Source organism: Salvelinus alpinus, chromosome 11 (genome assembly GCF_045679555.1).
Source record: "Salvelinus alpinus chromosome 11, SLU_Salpinus.1, whole genome shotgun sequence".
NCBI lineage: Eukaryota > Metazoa > Chordata > Actinopteri > Salmoniformes > Salmonidae > Salvelinus > Salvelinus alpinus.
In genome coordinates, this window is record NC_092096.1 from 47,454,297 (window position 1) to 47,471,238 (window position 16,942).

General features: G+C 39.9%; 1 protein-coding gene across 3 annotated transcripts in view; it reads left to right on the forward strand.

Annotated features, from left to right (window-relative positions):
• The first annotated feature begins 247 nt into the window (after nucleotides 1-247).
• LOC139534270 (protein Shroom4-like) overlaps nucleotides 248-16,942 on the forward strand; it is a 104,797-nt gene continuing 88,102 nt past the window's right edge. For all 3 annotated transcript variants that reach the window (XR_011666929.1, XR_011666928.1, XM_071333297.1), the window contains exon 1: nucleotides 248-841. Coding sequence is in view for 1 of the 3 variants with exons in the window: in XM_071333297.1 (XP_071189398.1) it covers nucleotides 719-841 (123 nt within the window). In the remaining 2 variants the exon portion in view is untranslated. The remainder of the gene's footprint in view (nucleotides 842-16,942) is intronic.

The window sequence follows — 16,942 nt, forward strand, 5'->3', positions numbered from 1 at the left end:
CTATACTCGCAATAACATCTTCTAAACACGTCTATGTGACCAATAAAATTTGATTTGAACATCTGGAAAATGTGTACGTTACGAATAAAATTAGATTAAGATTTGATCTGTTACCACTCATGCTAAATTGTGTAGTGTGTTGCCTATGCAAATGAACCTCAAACAATGAAACCGTGTGGTGGGCGGGGCCTGTCCGGGCCGACTCCGCCCACAACCGCCCCCGCCCCGTTACATGTGCCGCAGTGAGGTGTACAATCACAGTTTTTTAAATTCTACCGTGACTATCTGTGAAAGATGTCAGTCAAACTAGTTTTGAAATTGGGGGACTGGGAAAACTTCTTCCTACTGCGTCAGAGAAGTTTTGGTTTTGGAAGAATACTAACGTAGCAGGCGTAAAAAGACGCCTGAGCAGAGTCCTCACAACAGTTCTTTCAGGGGAAACTGCTGTAGCCCTGAAAACCGGAAACATCCGTTTTCACCACCCCGCTGAGAGTGGAACACTAACGCTACTGCCTGAACTTTTTTTTAGCCCTCCCCCAATCTGTATGTATCACTAATGTCTCTGTTCGATTTGTTGCTTTATTGCAATGGAATGGTAGGACCCATTGGCTAGTAGTGATGGAGACCGAGTTCTAAAACGGCGCAGGTAGAAAAGTGACTCCTTTCCACTCCGCTCGGTCGGTTACCGCGAGTATAATAACGTTAAAAGAGATCTAGAATGGAGACTGTTGAGCAGCTCGTGTCGTTTAACCATATCCCAGTCCAGTTAAACGGAGGCACGCCTTGGGGGTTCACGCTGAAAGGAGGTCTCGAGCACGGAGAACCGCTCATCATCACTAAAGTGAGTCGTGATTTGTTTTCAGAACTCTCGCACGCGCTCTGTTGTCGTAGGATACGTTTTAGTTGTGCTTTTACTGTTAGACTGACCGTCCACAAGGCCAATGCAATGTCCATTTGTTAGGCTACATAATATTTTGTGGTTTATGACTGTGTGTGAGAGTAACATGTCCAGTCTGTAGAACTGCATGGCTGGATATTTTGTTGCAACTTCTTTGCCTTTAATTCATCAATGTTCCACCACAGTCCTTTGAAACTTAGATCATTCTTGTGACTATATAGAAATAAGAATACATAGTATAGCTTGCAGTGGTCACTACTGGGCATTTCCATCTAAAATGACCCATAAGCACCAACATGTGAAGTGCATAGGAGACTTTCAAATTAGCTGTCAAAGCTGAGTTTTATAGATTTTTATTAAGGCATATACCTTTTTTTAAGCCATTTTCCAACCTAAAAAAATAGGAATAAGCAAAATCATTGACTTCTGGTCAACATATACCAGAAACAGTTTTACACAGGATTATAAATCCATCAAAACACAATCATGTTGTTGAAGCAAAGACCCCTGCCAACTAATATGAACACTTTTTTATTTAGTTTTAGAGAAATTATTTGCCTTCTCTATTAAATTGAACAAACATTGCCGTGTAATTCCAATACCAAAAACCCAAATTTTATTAAGATAATTTCTATTTTCTCTCCCTCATGGGGGGATAATGAAAGTTCACACTCACCGAAGTAGCAAGTAAAGGTATACCTACCAATTTAGTTAGTGTTTTTACTGATATCAAGTTTGTTTATGAATGTATTAAGTGATTTAAATCCCATAATTCTGTGACTAAATCAGAATTATTTGCAATTGAATTGGCTACAATGGGAAATCATAGTAGTCATAAACCACAGTTGGGTCAACTGCTACTGTCCTCCCTTCCACTGGCATACTGTTATGTTCAGCTCAACAAAACAGTTTTTTCTCTCTTTCTGTGGTCTGGTGGTCAAAGCCAAGACATGGTTAGTATGCCCTGGCCGGACCAAATCTGAACCAATCCTAGACGTCTATGTTTCACAAGTTTGTACAGTACAGTAGACAACAGTACAGTCAAGAAAAGAGTAGTGTAGAGTTCAGTACAGTAGAGCACACTAGAGTAGAGTACAGTGTATTGTACTGAACATATCTACTTTACTGTACAATATGGAACTCTGCTGTGCTGTCCAAAGTTGCGAAACACAGACATCTATAATTGTTTCAGATTTGGTCTGGACCGGACCAACCAAATGTGGTCTTGTTTGGGGGCGGAGCTCATTACAATAATAGCCAGTGTGTACAATTATACCCAAATATGAAAAAGGATATTGCATATGCTACCTTTGTGTACCTATTCAGGATGCATCACCATGAATATAATGATATTCATATCCATAATTATGCATTTCTGTATAGTACAGATCAGGGACCCATAAATCCTGTACATGGTAGATTGTTACCCATAAATACCGTAACCCACATAATTTTTCAAATTCAAGGTGCCATGTCATAGCTGACACCTCATTCTTTCTGCAGATATCTTTGAATCTTAGGTTTTTATGCGACCACATTTTCCAAACACTGACAGATTTGACCATAATTCCGTTACCAAAGTTTACAAAGAGTTGTATGGTTCGTTAAACTATGAAATCAAAGTTTTTAGTTGATGTTTTGTTTGGCAAACATTTTAAAGTGAAAACTAATTCAAATAATGGAATTGCCCACATGTTCAACAGTGCACAGACAGTCACCTATTGTTGTTTCCACATGACTGCAGTAGCTTTTAGGTCTACATCCCAAATGGCACCCTATTACATATGTAGTGCACTGCTTTTTACCATGGTCCGTACGGGTCTGGGCAACAGTAATGCACTATATTAATGCACTATATAGGGAATAGGGTGCACTTTGGGACAGTAGTTTCTTCTCCTTTATCACAGCCGGGTGTGATTAAAAGTTTCTAGTGCTTAGATTTGACACAATTGTGCGTGTGTGAGTGAGTTGTCAAAATGTTCTTAATGTTTAAACGGCCATGTCCTTCTCTTTAAACGATAAGAAAAAATTTGTAAAATTACATGTGATTTCACCATAGATATGGTCCTGCGTATGACCGCTAGGTCCTGCGTATGACCGCACAGTTTTAGAGGCTGAGAGAAACTGTCCAGAAACAGACAAAGATCTTTCTTCTGAAACTTGTCAGTCTATTCTTGTTCTGAGAAATGAAGGCTATTCCATGTGAGAAATTACCAAGAAAGTGAAGATCTGGTACAACGCTGTGTACTACTTCCTTCACAGAACAGCGCAAACTGGCTCTCACCAGAATGAAAAGAGGAGTGGGAGGCCCCGGTAAACAACTGAGCAAAAGGACAAGTACATTAGTGTCTAGTTTGAGAAACTGATGCCTCACAAGTCCTCAACTGTCAGCTTCATTAAATAGTATCCGCAAAACACCAGTCTCAACGTCAACAGTGAAGAGGCGACCCCGGGATGCTGGCCTTCTAGGCAGAGTTTCTCTGTCCAGTGTCTGTGTTCTTTTGCCCATCTTAATCTTTGCTTTGTATTGGCCAGTCTGAGATATGGCTTTTTCTTTACAACTCTGCCTAGAAGGCCAGCATCCCGGAGGAATGCTGAGTTCCATATTCACTGTTGACGTTGAGACTGGTGTTTTGCGGATACTATTTAATGAAGCTGCCAGTTGAGGACTTGTGAGGCATCTGTTTCTAAAACGAGACACTCTAATGTACTTGTCCTCTTGCTCAGTTGTTCACCGGGGCCTCCCACTCTTTCTATGCTGGTTAGAGCCAGTTTGTGCTGTTCTGTGAAGGGAGTAGTCACAGCGTTGTATGAGATCTTCAGTTTCTTGGCAATTTCTCGCATGGAATAGCCTTCATTTCTCAGAACAAGAATAGACTGAGTTTCAGAAGAAAGTTATTTGTTTCTGGCCATTTTGAGCCTGTAATTGAACCCACAAATTCTGATGCGCCAGATACTCAACTAGTCTAAAGAAGGCCAGTTTTATTGCTTCTATAATCAGCACAACAGTTTTCAGCTGTGCTAACATAATTGCAAAAGGGTTTACGAATGATCAATTAGCCTTTTTAAAATGATAAACTTGGATTAGCTAACACAATGTGCCATTGGAACACAGGAGTGATGGTTGCTGATAATGGGCCTCTGTACGCCTATGTAGATATTCCATAAAAAACCTGCCGTTTCCAGCTACAAATGTCATTTACAACATTAACAATGTCTACACTGTAATTCTGATCAATTTGATGTTATTATAATTGACAACCAATGTGCTTTTCTTTCAAAAACAAGGACATTTCTAAGTGACCCCAAACTTTTGAACGGTAATGTGTATTTTTCAATGGTGCTGTGATGTTTTTCACAATTTTTGAACCTTTCTAATCATATATTATCCACAGATTGTGAGCTAAAGATGAAAACCATTCCTACGAGTACTTTTATATTATTTATTGATTGACTATGGCTTTCCAAATCGCCCAACACTGCTATTTGTAAGGTTTATTTTAAGTGCATGTTGTGGTTTAAAAAAACTTTTGCCATTCCTGAACCTGTGACCAGAAACAAGCTACATAGGGGCCATACCAGAATAAATGACATATTGATTCTGTCTCTTCGCAGCAAAATCTGCAGAGCTGAGATTGTTGTATGCCCTGTACATATAGCATTCTGTTGGTGGCAAGATATTGATATTATTTAAATAGAAAAACTCTAAGTGTTGAATCAAGTGTAACTTTTTGTACTAGTTCATAAACCATGTGCCATGGAATTGGTACATCGAAAATCTCCTATTTATTTTGCAACCTGTATGGCGCAGCTGTCAACATTTTTGTCCTCAGATGAAACTGGTATATTTTTCTATTTATGCCAGTTCCTTTCAGCCAGTTTGTAACTTTAATATATGGCAGGCAAACAAATTCCCTACATTCTCCCTTTTCCACTTGCCTCCTCAATTTCTGCAATCAGTTGGTTGTAAGTTGGGATTGAGCAGATATTCCCATACATTTTTGATAACTGCATATGTAACAACTCCATTTCTATTCATAATATCATTAATAAATGTAATATCATAAATAAAAAAAATCCCCATAAAGAATGTTTTTTTATTAACCTCTATAGGGTATGTGGGACAGTAGTGTCTCACCTCGTCAACAGCCAGTGAAACTGCAGGGCGCCAAATTCAAAACAACAGAAATCCCATAATAAAAATTCCTCAAACATACATGTATTTTACACCATTTTAAAGATAGCCTTGTTGTAAATCCAGCCAGAGTGTCCGATTTTCAAGTAGGCTTTACGACAAAAGCAAACCAAACGATTATGTTAGGTGAGTGCCTATTCACAGAAAAACACAGCCATTTTTCCAGCCAAAGAGAGGAGTCACAAAAAGCAGAAATATAGATCAAATGAATCACTAACCTTTGATCTTCATCAGATGACACTCATAGGACTTCATGTTACACAATACATGTATGTTTTGTTCGGTAAAGTTCATATTTATATCCAAAAATCTCAGTTTACATTGGCGCGTTATGTTCAGTAGTTCCTAAACATCCGGTGATTTTGCAGAGCCACATCAATTTACAGAAATAGTCATCATAAATGTTGATGAAAATACAAGTGTTACACATTGAATTTTAGATCCACTTCTCCTTAATGCAACCGCTGTGTCAGAATTTAAAAAAAACTTTACGGAAAAAGCAAACCATGCAATAATCTGAGTACGGCGCTCAGATGACAAATCAACCCAAAGAGATATTCGCCATGTTGGAGTCAACATAAGTCAGAAATAGCATTATAAATATTCACTTACCTTTGATGATCTTCATCAGAATGCACTCCCAGGAATCCCAGTTCCACAATAAATGTTTGTTTTGTTCGATAATGTCCATCATTTATGTCCAAATTCCTCCTTGTTGTTCGCACGTTCAGTACACAATCTAAACTCACGACGCGCGGAAAGTACGGACGAAAAGTCCAAACAGTTCCGTTACAGTCCGTAGAAACATGTCAAGCGATGTATAGAATCAATCTTTAGGATGTTTTTAACATAAATCTTCAATAATGTTCCAACCGGAGAATTCCTTTGTCTTCAGAAATGCGATGGGACGCAGCTAACTCTCACATGAACGCGCATGGTCAGCGCATGGTCAGCTCGTGGCACTCTGGGAGAGACCTTACTCAATCTCCTCTCATTCGCCCACACTTCACAGTAGAAGCATCAAACAAGGTTCTATGGACAGTTGACATCTAGTGGAAGCCTTAGGAAGTGCAACATGACCCCATTTCCACTGTATCTTGGATAAGCAAAGAGTTGAAAACCTACAAACCTCAGATTTCCCACTTCCTGGTTGGATTTTTTCTCAGGTTTTTGCCTGCCATACAAGTTCTGTTATACTCACAGACATCATTCAAACAGTTTTAGAAACTTCAGTGTGATCTATCCAAATCTACGAATAATATGCATATCCTAGGATCTGGGCCTGAGTAGCAGGCAGTTTACTCTGAACACGCTTTTCATCCGGACGTGAAAATACTGCCCCCTTCCTCAAAGAAGTTAATTAGTATATTGGACTTTAGCCATAACATTTGTTGTAATATTTGTTAGATTTTTTCTGGAGGATAAAACTGAAATTGTAACCAGCTTTGTATGGCTTGTTTAAGAAAGGGCGATACTTGAAACACGTTTTTTTTTTGCATATGAGAAGTTGTAATCTGTATTAACGGCAAAAAGGCAATTTTTGAACAAAGTATGAGTATTCCTTAATAATCTACTGAAGAACCATTTTGGGTTTAAGTATAACTTATGTATGAATGAAGCTTTTAGTGAGGGGTTTAAAGCTTTAATATCTAATAATTTTAGCCCCTCAAACTCCTATTCATTATATAAATAGGCACGTTTTAATTTTGTCTGGCTTAGCATTCCAAATAAAATGAAATATTTTTTGCTCATATGATTTTAAAAAATGAGTCATTTGAAGTAGGCAGTGCCATTAGTAAGTAAGTAAGTAAACTGTGATAGGACCAAAGTGTTAATCAGTGTGATTAACACCCCCCCCCCCCCCCCCCCCATAAATAGACAAGTATTTACCTCTCCATGGTTGCAGAATCTTATCTTTCTTTGCTGACTTTATATTGAAATTGTGGTAAGTTAATTTATATTTTTTGAGATGTGTATACCAAGTATGTCTACTTCACCATCTGCCCATTTTATTGGTAAAGTACAAGGTAGTGTAAACAATCCAATACTTAATATGGTACACTTGTCATAATTAGGTTTTATTCCAGAGGCTAGACAAGTGATCAAGTTCTTCAGTGAGACTGTGCAGGGATCCAGATTGCGGACTTAAGAAAAAAACTAGAGTCATCGGCATACATTGACACTTTTGTTTTTATCCCCTGGATTTCTAACCCCTTGACGTTCTTGTTGGATCTAATTTTAATAGCTAGCATTTCAATGGCCATAATAAATAGATATGGAGACAACGGACAGCCTTGTTATACTCCGCTTAAAAGCTCAATACTTTCTGAGAAGTAACCATTATTGACTATTTTACATCTGGGGTTGCTGTACATAACTTTAACCCATTGTATAAGAGATTAAGTAATCCAGGCATTTATATATAAATTCTAGTCGTACTTTATCAAACGCCTTTTCAAAATCTGCTATGTAGACCAGGCCTGGTATCTTCGATGTTTCATAATGTTCAATTGTTTTAAGTAATTGTCATATATTATCTCCAATATGTCATCCATGTAAAAACCTGTTTGATCAGGATGAACAATATCTGGTAAAACCTTTTTTTAAATTCTATGTGCTATGCATTTCGCCAGGATTTCCGCATCACAACATTGAAGTGTAAGAGGCCTCCCAGTTTTTTAAATGGACTGGGTCTTTATACTTACCACCTGGGTCCTGTTTTAGTAGTAATGAAATCAGACCTTGTTGAGTACCTGAAAGTCTACCATTTGTATAAGAGTAATGAAAACATGCTAATAATGGGTCTTTGAGTACATCAAAAAAGGTCTGATATACCTCTACTGGTATACCGTCAAGCCCTGGTGTTTTTCCAGACTGAAAAGATTTTATTGCCTCAAAAAGTTCCTCTTCTTTAACCCTTTCACACGTACCATCACACGGGTGTGATCGTTCTACAGTGGTCCCTGAAGCGTACGATCACACCCGTGTGATTAGAACACTCATTTAGAACGCTCGTTTAGAACGGCCAGTTTCGAATGACGCAACAATCAGCGTTTGAGCTGGCCACACTTTTTTCAGAAACTATTTACACAAACACAGTCCTTACAAAGTTATGTCCAGAATGTGAGCAGTTTATTTTTGGATTCAATGTTCAGATATTCACAGAAGAATATATAGCATAACACAATCATCCTAACCGGAAAAATGTAGGCTACATTTGTCCTAGCGCTGAGGAAAGATTGACCCAACACAAGCAGTCATATTTTCTAACTCTCGGCTGACATAAACTACAATATGAATTAGCTAATAGCAATTATTATGTATAATTAATCACATCACGGGTGAGCACACCATTGATCGAAATAATTAGGTAAAGCACTTTTTAGAAATCGAAAGTAATCCGACGGTTAGTTTCAGCGCGCAGCCATGCATTTTTTTTTCCTCACAGAAACCGAAGATAATAAGAGAAGACGAGATGAGTTTGGTCTGTTTATAGTATGCATGTTGAAGGGGTGTGTCGTCTACCGTCGTTCACATCCCACCATTCATTTCCGGAAGTCCTCAAAAAACGAGTGAACTCTTACTCACCTCATTTTGTTATAACATCTTTGGTCAAACAGACGATTACGTGAACCCAGAATGCATTGAACGTCAACAAACATGACTACACAGCTGGAATTAGCTTAGCTCATCATAATCAGTACAACCTTCAAAAAAGTATTTTACACACATAATATGTGCCCATTACAATCTGTGCAAGAATCGGAATGCATGATTTGTCACCTAGATTTGAAAACATGTGAATAAAACCGTAAATACACAAATAATTGCCACACAAAACATTTTCTGATAGTGATTTATTGATACAAGTGGCGCGTGCCGGCAGTCAACCACGTACCCTCTCACTCTAAACCATTCAGTGTTGTTGTTTATGTATGTAGCTAGTGAGATGAGCTGAAGCATTAGCAATGTCTTTCAAAAGGAGACAACAAACAAATGTGGAAATTCTGGAGATTTTTTAAAATTCTGACAATGAGTCTGAGTATGAAAGTCAGGAATCAGATTCTGACAGTGACAGTGAGGAGCTGCCCCCCAACCTTGTAGCCATTGAGAACCCTGAATCTGAATTTCCCTTGTCCACTGACAAAGTCCCAGTTCCCTTTGAAGATGCTGGTGGTGATGGAGGCATACCAACAGTGGATGAAGTACAGGAGTTCTGTGGTAGCTGGAAGGCCACCAGTCATTTCACCCCTCCTGGCCCTGCTGTTTCACCCCTCATGGCCCTGGTGTTTGCTTTGATGAGTCCCAGTCTGGAGTGCAACGCCCCTTGCCATTTCCAACTGAGGCAGAGTGCTTCAAGTTGTTTCTGACAGAGGAGCTGGTGGGAGACATAGTAGAGACCAATCGCTATGCCTTGGAGCTACAGGATAAGAGAGAGCCAGGAGTGGGGGACAACCACAATTAGTGAAATGTATACATTCCTGGTGACAGTAAAGACTGCTTTCTAGTTCTGCTGCTATGACTGCATTTCATCAACGCTACTACCATCCTAAATGACCCATTATACAAAATAAGAAATGTTAACAGCTGGCAGTAAAGTGGCATGACAAACGAGACGTCCATGTCCTCTCCACTGTCCGTACAGCAACCATGTCGGCCACAGGGAAGGTGGACCACCTGACGGGAGAGAGAAACAAACCAGACAGAGAAACATGAAACCAGACTGCGTGCTTGACTATTACCTCAAAATGGGGGCAGTGGATGATAAACAGCTTTGTGGAATGCACTCAGAAAACGACCAAGTGGTATAAGATATTTTTCAATTTTTCCAGGGTAGCGTCAAAATACAACATGCCAATACTTCTGACGCATTTAGCATTGTTTTACAGAACTAATAGAATAATGTAACTAGCTACATAAGCACGATTGAATATAACACCATAAAAGGTGAGTAACGTTACCTCGCGTGTCCGCGGTTATAAGGAATATATACAAATATATTATGCTCCATTCACACAGTGAGCTATAGTAGAAACGGTATAACACGACACAATAACGTAATTAGGCACTTACTTTGATAGAAACGCAGTCTTGATTTGAAGATGGGTGTCTGGAGTGACGCCTCTAGCACTGAGACGCTGTGCCACTTGGGAGTCATAAGGCCAGGGTAGCTTCAAAATACAACACATGCTAATACTTCCCTGACGCAATTAGCATTGTTTTCCAGAGCTAATAGGAGAATGTAGCTAGCTACCTAAGCATTGAGTATAACACCATAAATGTTATGAAATGAGTAACGTTACATCGCGTGTCCGCGGTTATAAGGAATATACACAAAAACATGATGCTACAGTAGAAACGACATAACACGACATGCAGAAACTATTATAACGTAATAAGGAACTTTGATAGAAACGCACACATTTCCAAAGGTATTATTGGTAACGAAAACAACTTTGATTTCGATGCAGGCGACAGGTGGAATAATATGAACACGTGTATGCAGGACGGCAGATGAGTAAATGTCCTGCACAAACAATTGAGAAGTGTTTGGGGAATTTTGTCCGGGTCAGAAATGTCAAAAAAATTAATTGGTCCGCAAAAGTAAAAATGACTACTTTTATGTGAATGAATGAGGCGGAACACACCTCATTTCAAACTGTTATTAGAAAATAAAAAACTTGTTAGAAATAATTTAAAATTGACAAATAAAAACAGGCTGCGTGCTTTTGTTTGAGGGCAGCGCAGATGAAATGTACTGTTACATAACAAACACATTGAGAGAACGTTCTAATATCACGTGCATTAAAAAACTCACGCTGGGGCGACCGTTAGAGATATTTGGAACTCACGCATGAAAGGGTTAAGGTGGCCTTCAGACAGGTCTTTCTGTAAATGTGTTAATTTTACATTATTGTTATTAGAAAACATATGTTTTCTTTGCCCATGACAAAAGTATATTTCTCCCTCCCAGTCCTTTTTCTATATTTTGTCTTTTAGCCATGTAAAAATGTGTTTTTTTATGATCTGCTAAGCCATTACAATTATAACTTGCTATACTTATTTCCCCACTTACCATAATGGTGCCCAAGTTTCAATTATACTTACCACAACCAATGTTTGTAAACTTACCATTTTAAAAAGCACCATGATGATTAAGTGTCCATGTAGCGGTACCATAGTAATTTAAACTGTTACGCATACTGTAGCTGCAACTTTGTAAACCTCCCAATTGCCCTAATATTCCACCCACTAAAACCCCCCATATCTAGGTCTGTTGTCACTAAGACCATCAGATCATCTCCCTGACTCACAACGCACCTTTGCGTCCTAAGGCAAACCCTTGGCCGCCAATTGCTGTTGGCCAGAGGGAAATATGGGAAGTCCATAAATATCTGAGGATGCTTAAGAGAACTAACCAAATAACATGGAAAACAGTCAGAAAACGTAAATAGTAACAATAAGAGATAATATTAATAGAAATAATAACAGCACAATCTTATAAATTAATGGTCATATTTGAAAGTCCTAGCAAGGCTATAAGCATGTCAGCCTAGCCTGCTCAGTTCATTGGATTCAATGGTTTGACTTAAAAAAAAAAAAAAAAAAAATGAAGAGAACTTCATAAATATATCGCAAGACCAGACCTTTTTTTATGTCCATTACATGCAAGACATATTTCATGTAGTCCTCATTATATCCTGTTGTATTCTGACAAAAAAAAGGAAGAAGGAAAAAGGAACATAGATTCTAATGACTGCAAGTAAAAATTATTCTTAGGCATCACATTATATCGTGCCATGGCTGTGCCAGAGCCGACTGCAAGCCAACCCCGGGCACTCTCTTATGGGAAGGCATACCCAAGTTCAACTCACAATCGACTCTGACACAGCCAAGAACACATGCAGTACTGACAATCCAGAGCGAGTAAACCTGTAAAACCAACCCTCTCTCCACCCATACACATTTTGTTTTTTATTCAAGAGTTGTTGCTCTATCACTTCAGCTGTTTTACACCTAGGCCTATAATCATTAGGATCAAGAATATAAAAGGTAGCATAAATAGCTTATGGAAATAAATAATATACCTTTCTCTTGCTTAGAGAAGTGCTTCCGTAAGCCAGTTATTGTATTAGTTCTACTGTTAACTTTAATCCCTTTATCCCAGTGTTAACCAGCCTGCCACACACTAGAGACAACAACCCTGTTGACAATACCTAATCCATCCATTTGCCGGTGTGTATCGGAAGAATAATCATCCTTAACATTTTTTATATTTATTTTTAATAAATAATAACACCAATAACACCAATTATTTTAGGATCGTGTAGGCCTATTCCAATAGAAAACCTAGGCAGGTTTTTAATTATATAATCCTTTATCCTAGCACTAAAAATGTAATATGAATAGATTTATTAATCTTAAAGGCTAATCCTTCCGATTCACATCGGCGAGCAAGGGCCGCACTATATAAGAGCTTTTAAGTCATAATATTCTCGACCTCTACAATTAGGCCATGTCATGTGAAACAAAAAAAATTACTTTGTACATTAGAAATACCAATCTTCAAATGTAATACATTTGAAAGTCAGCCTTAACCATCCTCGCCGTCCCCTAAATAAAAAAACTGATATTACGTCCATATTGTCCAAAGTTCCATATTTCCTAAATAGAAAAAGGATAAGTTCATCATTCCCATTCTGCATTACCATAAGTCCAACCTTTGTATTAAGTCCACGGTTCCATACTACATTAATAAAAAAATGAATCCATATTTGTACTGTGTAATGCGGTGCAAATATGTATTGGGGATTACTTCAGCAGGAGGTCGTGCCGTGTTGCGTTATTCAAGTGTGTAAACTTCTGTGCATCGTGGGGAGCTAACACGTAGCAGCCAAGACTCCAAGTGCAGGCTAGAAATGAGTAATTGGAGCATGCACGGTGCGCACAAAGTAAGGGGTACGCTGCACTGTTAGACGGGCTTGATCAGTGAGACACATTTGACAGAAGTACTGAAAGTAACACATTCTAGTACTGAATAGTTTTTCATTTTTCTAGTATAGAAAAAGTACAGAAGTTTCAGTATACCGTGCAACACTAGTGTGTGTTGTGCATGTCTTCCAGATTCACCCCTCTCTGAGCCAGAGAGGGGGGGAAGAGGGTCTAGAGGAGAATGAAAGGGAGTGGGAGAAAGAGTAGAGGGATATCCCCTATTCTCTTAGAAAGGGTAGAGCCTCATGTTTTAGTACAAGATGCATGGTATTTGACTGACCATGTGTCCTTCCTTACTGATAACACTGTATAATCCTTCATCTCTTACCCTCCTGTGGTATCCTGAGAAAGAGGATTGTCTCTCTTTGTGTGTGTGTTATTCTACTATAATCCTGTTGGTTAGGGGTTAAATGACACTGGTTACATCTGATAGAAGCCAATTCTCTGCCTAAACCTGCTAGCTAACTGGCTACACAAAACCCATATGGAGTGGCATCAGACATAGGAGTCACCAATGTGTGTTTGTTTGTTATTATTATGAATACAGAAAGTGCATAATGTCTGTGGCTATGATGGTGGTGTACTGTTGTCATTTGTTAATATTTCTGCTCCTGCTGCTTCTAAAAACTTGTAGTCAGGACTGGAGATAGGAACATTTCATATCTCCTCTCTATCTTTCCATCTCTGAACCCCCTAAGCTGTTTCTACTAGGTCTGTAGGCTTGCCACATTAAAACACGGTATAATAGAGAGGCTGGAAGGCCAGTTCTGGGGATACTGTTGTATTTGTCCTACTCTGGCTCCAGATGTAAGGATGTTTTATGTATTTCATCTATCTTATGTATATAGTCTTATTTAGTATCTTATGACTTTGCTTATTTGTGAAACATCTAGGCTGATGTAGTGTTTTAAGTCTTTATTATTGGCCTAATAGACCTGAGAACCACATGGAACGCTTTTGTTTGATGTTACCGTCGTAGATAGCCCAGTGTTAATGGCTGTAAAATTTTTACCAGTTGTAACATTGAGCTGCTTTATGCATTAACTCAATGGGAATCTCTTTACTAGTTGCCCCAAATCAATATTTTACAAGTTGCAATAAGAGGACAAGTGTCAAAGGGATACCTTTTTAATTTTGGCATTGATGCCCTTTATTTTCTTCCCCAGAGTCAGATTAGCTCGCGGATACCATTTTTATGTGTCTGTGTCCAGTATGAAGGAAGTTAGAGGTAGTTTCACAAGCCGAAAAATACACTGGTAGAAAGAAACTGACAATAACTTCTTTGTACTGTATATCATGCGTTCTTTCATTCTCTCTGTCCGTTCCTTCACCCCTTTCCTGACTCCCTCGTTCTCATGCTCTGGTGTTACTGGTACCACAGGACGGACACACACACACACACACACACACACACACACACACACACACACACACGGTGTTACTGGTACCTCGGGGTGAAATAGTCATACTTTTCCTTCCCTCCTTCTCTACTTTAAATGGAACAGTGGAACTAGTGAATAGGAACAGTTGGGAATTGGGGAATTTACAGTGGAGTGCACACACAAACACACCCTCTCTGTCACACACTCCTACATAACACATCCTGAAGTTTCGGCCAGTGTTTGAACGTGTCCATTAGAGAAACCACACCAAAGGACCTTATCTTCCCAAGGGGAGAGGAGGAGGGAGGGGAAATAGGGGGAGGGGAAGGTTTTGGTGAAGTGGGCAAGGTCGTTTCAGCCTACAGGGAGGTGGTGAGAGCCCTGGCGGAATGGTGCCAGGAAAATAGCCTCTCCCTCAACAAAATGAAGGAGCTGATCGTAGACTACAGGAGACAGTAGAGAGAGCATGCCCCCATCCATATCGACGGGCCGCAGTGGTACGGGTCAAAAGCTTCAAGTTCCTCTGCGTGCACATCACTGAGGACCTGAAATGGTCCCTTCATGCCGAAGAAATTTGGCTTGGCCCATAAGACCCTCACAAATTTCTACAGATCAAATCAATCTTTATTTGCCACATGCGCCGAATACAACAAGTGTAGACTTTACAGTGAAATGCTTACTTACAAGCCCTCAACCAACATTGCAGTTCAAGAAGAAGAAAATATTTACCATGTAGGCTAAAATAGAATGTAACACAATAAGAATAACGAGGCTATATACAGTGGGCACCGGTACTGAGAAAGTGTGCAGAGGTACAGGCCAGTTTAGGTAATCTGCAAATGTAGGTGGGGGCGAAGTGACTATGCATAGGTAATAAACAGACAGCGAGTATCAGCAGTGTACAGGGGGGGGGGGGTCAATGTAAATTGTCCGGTGTCGGTTTTTATGAATTGTTCAGCAGTCTAATGGCTTGGGGGTAGAAGCTGTTGAGGAGCCTTTTGGTCCTCGACTTGGTGCTCCGGTACCACTTGCCGTGCGGTAGCAGAGGAAACAGTCTTTAACCTGGGTGACTGGAGTCTCTGACAATTTTATTTGCTTTCCTCTGACACTGCCTATTATATAGGTCCTGGATGGCAGGAAGCTTGGCCCCAGTGATGTACTGGGCCGTTCACACTACCCTCTATAACACCTTATGGTCAGATGCCGAGCAGTTGCCATACCAGGCGGTGATGCAACTGGTCAGAATGCTCTCGATGGTGCAGCTGTAGAACCTTTTGAGGATCTGGGGGCCCATGCCAAATCTTTTCAGTCTCCTGAGGGGGAAAAGGTTTTGTCGTGCCCTCTTCACGACTGTCTTGGTATGTTTGGACCATGATAGTTTGTTGGTGATGTGGACACCAAGGAACTTGAAACTCTCGAACTGCTCCACTACAGCCCCGTCGATGTTAATGGGGCCTGTTCGGCCCGCCTTTTCCTGTAGTCCACGATCAGCTCCTTTGTTTTGCTCACATTTGAGTGAGAGGTTGTTGTCCTGGCACCACACTGCCAGTTCTCTGACCTCCTCCCTATAGGCTGTCAAATCAAATCAAATCAAATCAAATTTTATTAGTCACATACACATGGTTAGCAGATGTTAATGCGAGTGTAGCGAAATGCTTGTGCTTCTAGTTCCGACAATGCAGTAATAACCAACAAGTAATCTAACCTAACAATTCCACAACTACTACCTTATACACACACACAAGTGTAAAGGGATAAAGAATATGTACATAAAGATATATGAATGAGTGGTGGTACAGAACGGCATGGCAAGATGCAGTAGATGGTATAGAGTACGGTATATACATATGAGATGAGTACTGTAGGGTATGTAAACATAAAGTGGCATAGTTTAAAGTGGCTAGTGGTACATGTATTACATAAAGATGGCAAGATGCAGTAGATGATATAGAGTACAGTATATACATATGAGATGGGTAATGTAGGGTATCTAAACATTATATTAAGTGGCATTGTTTAAAGTGGCTAGTGGTACATTTTTACATAATTTCCATCAATTCCCATTTTTAAAGTGGCTGGAGTTGAGTCAGTATGTTGGCAGCGGCCGCTAAATGTTAGTGGTGGCTGTTTAACAGTCTGATGGCCTTGAGATAGAAGCTGTTTTTCAGTCTCTCGGTCCCGGCTTTGATGCACCTGTACTGACCTCGCCTTCTGGATGAAAGCGGGGTGAACAGGCAGTGGCTTGGGTGGTTGTTGTCCTTGATGATCTTTATGGCCTTCCTGTGACATCGGGTGGTGTAGGTGTCCTGGAGGGCAGGTAGTTTGCCCCCGGTGGTGCGTTCTGCAGACCTCACTACCCTCTGGAGAGCCTTACGGTTGTGGGCGGAGCAGTTGCCGTACCAGGCGGTGATACAGCCCGACAGGATGCTCTCGATTGTGCATCTGTAGAAGTTTGTGAGTGCTTTTGGTGACAAG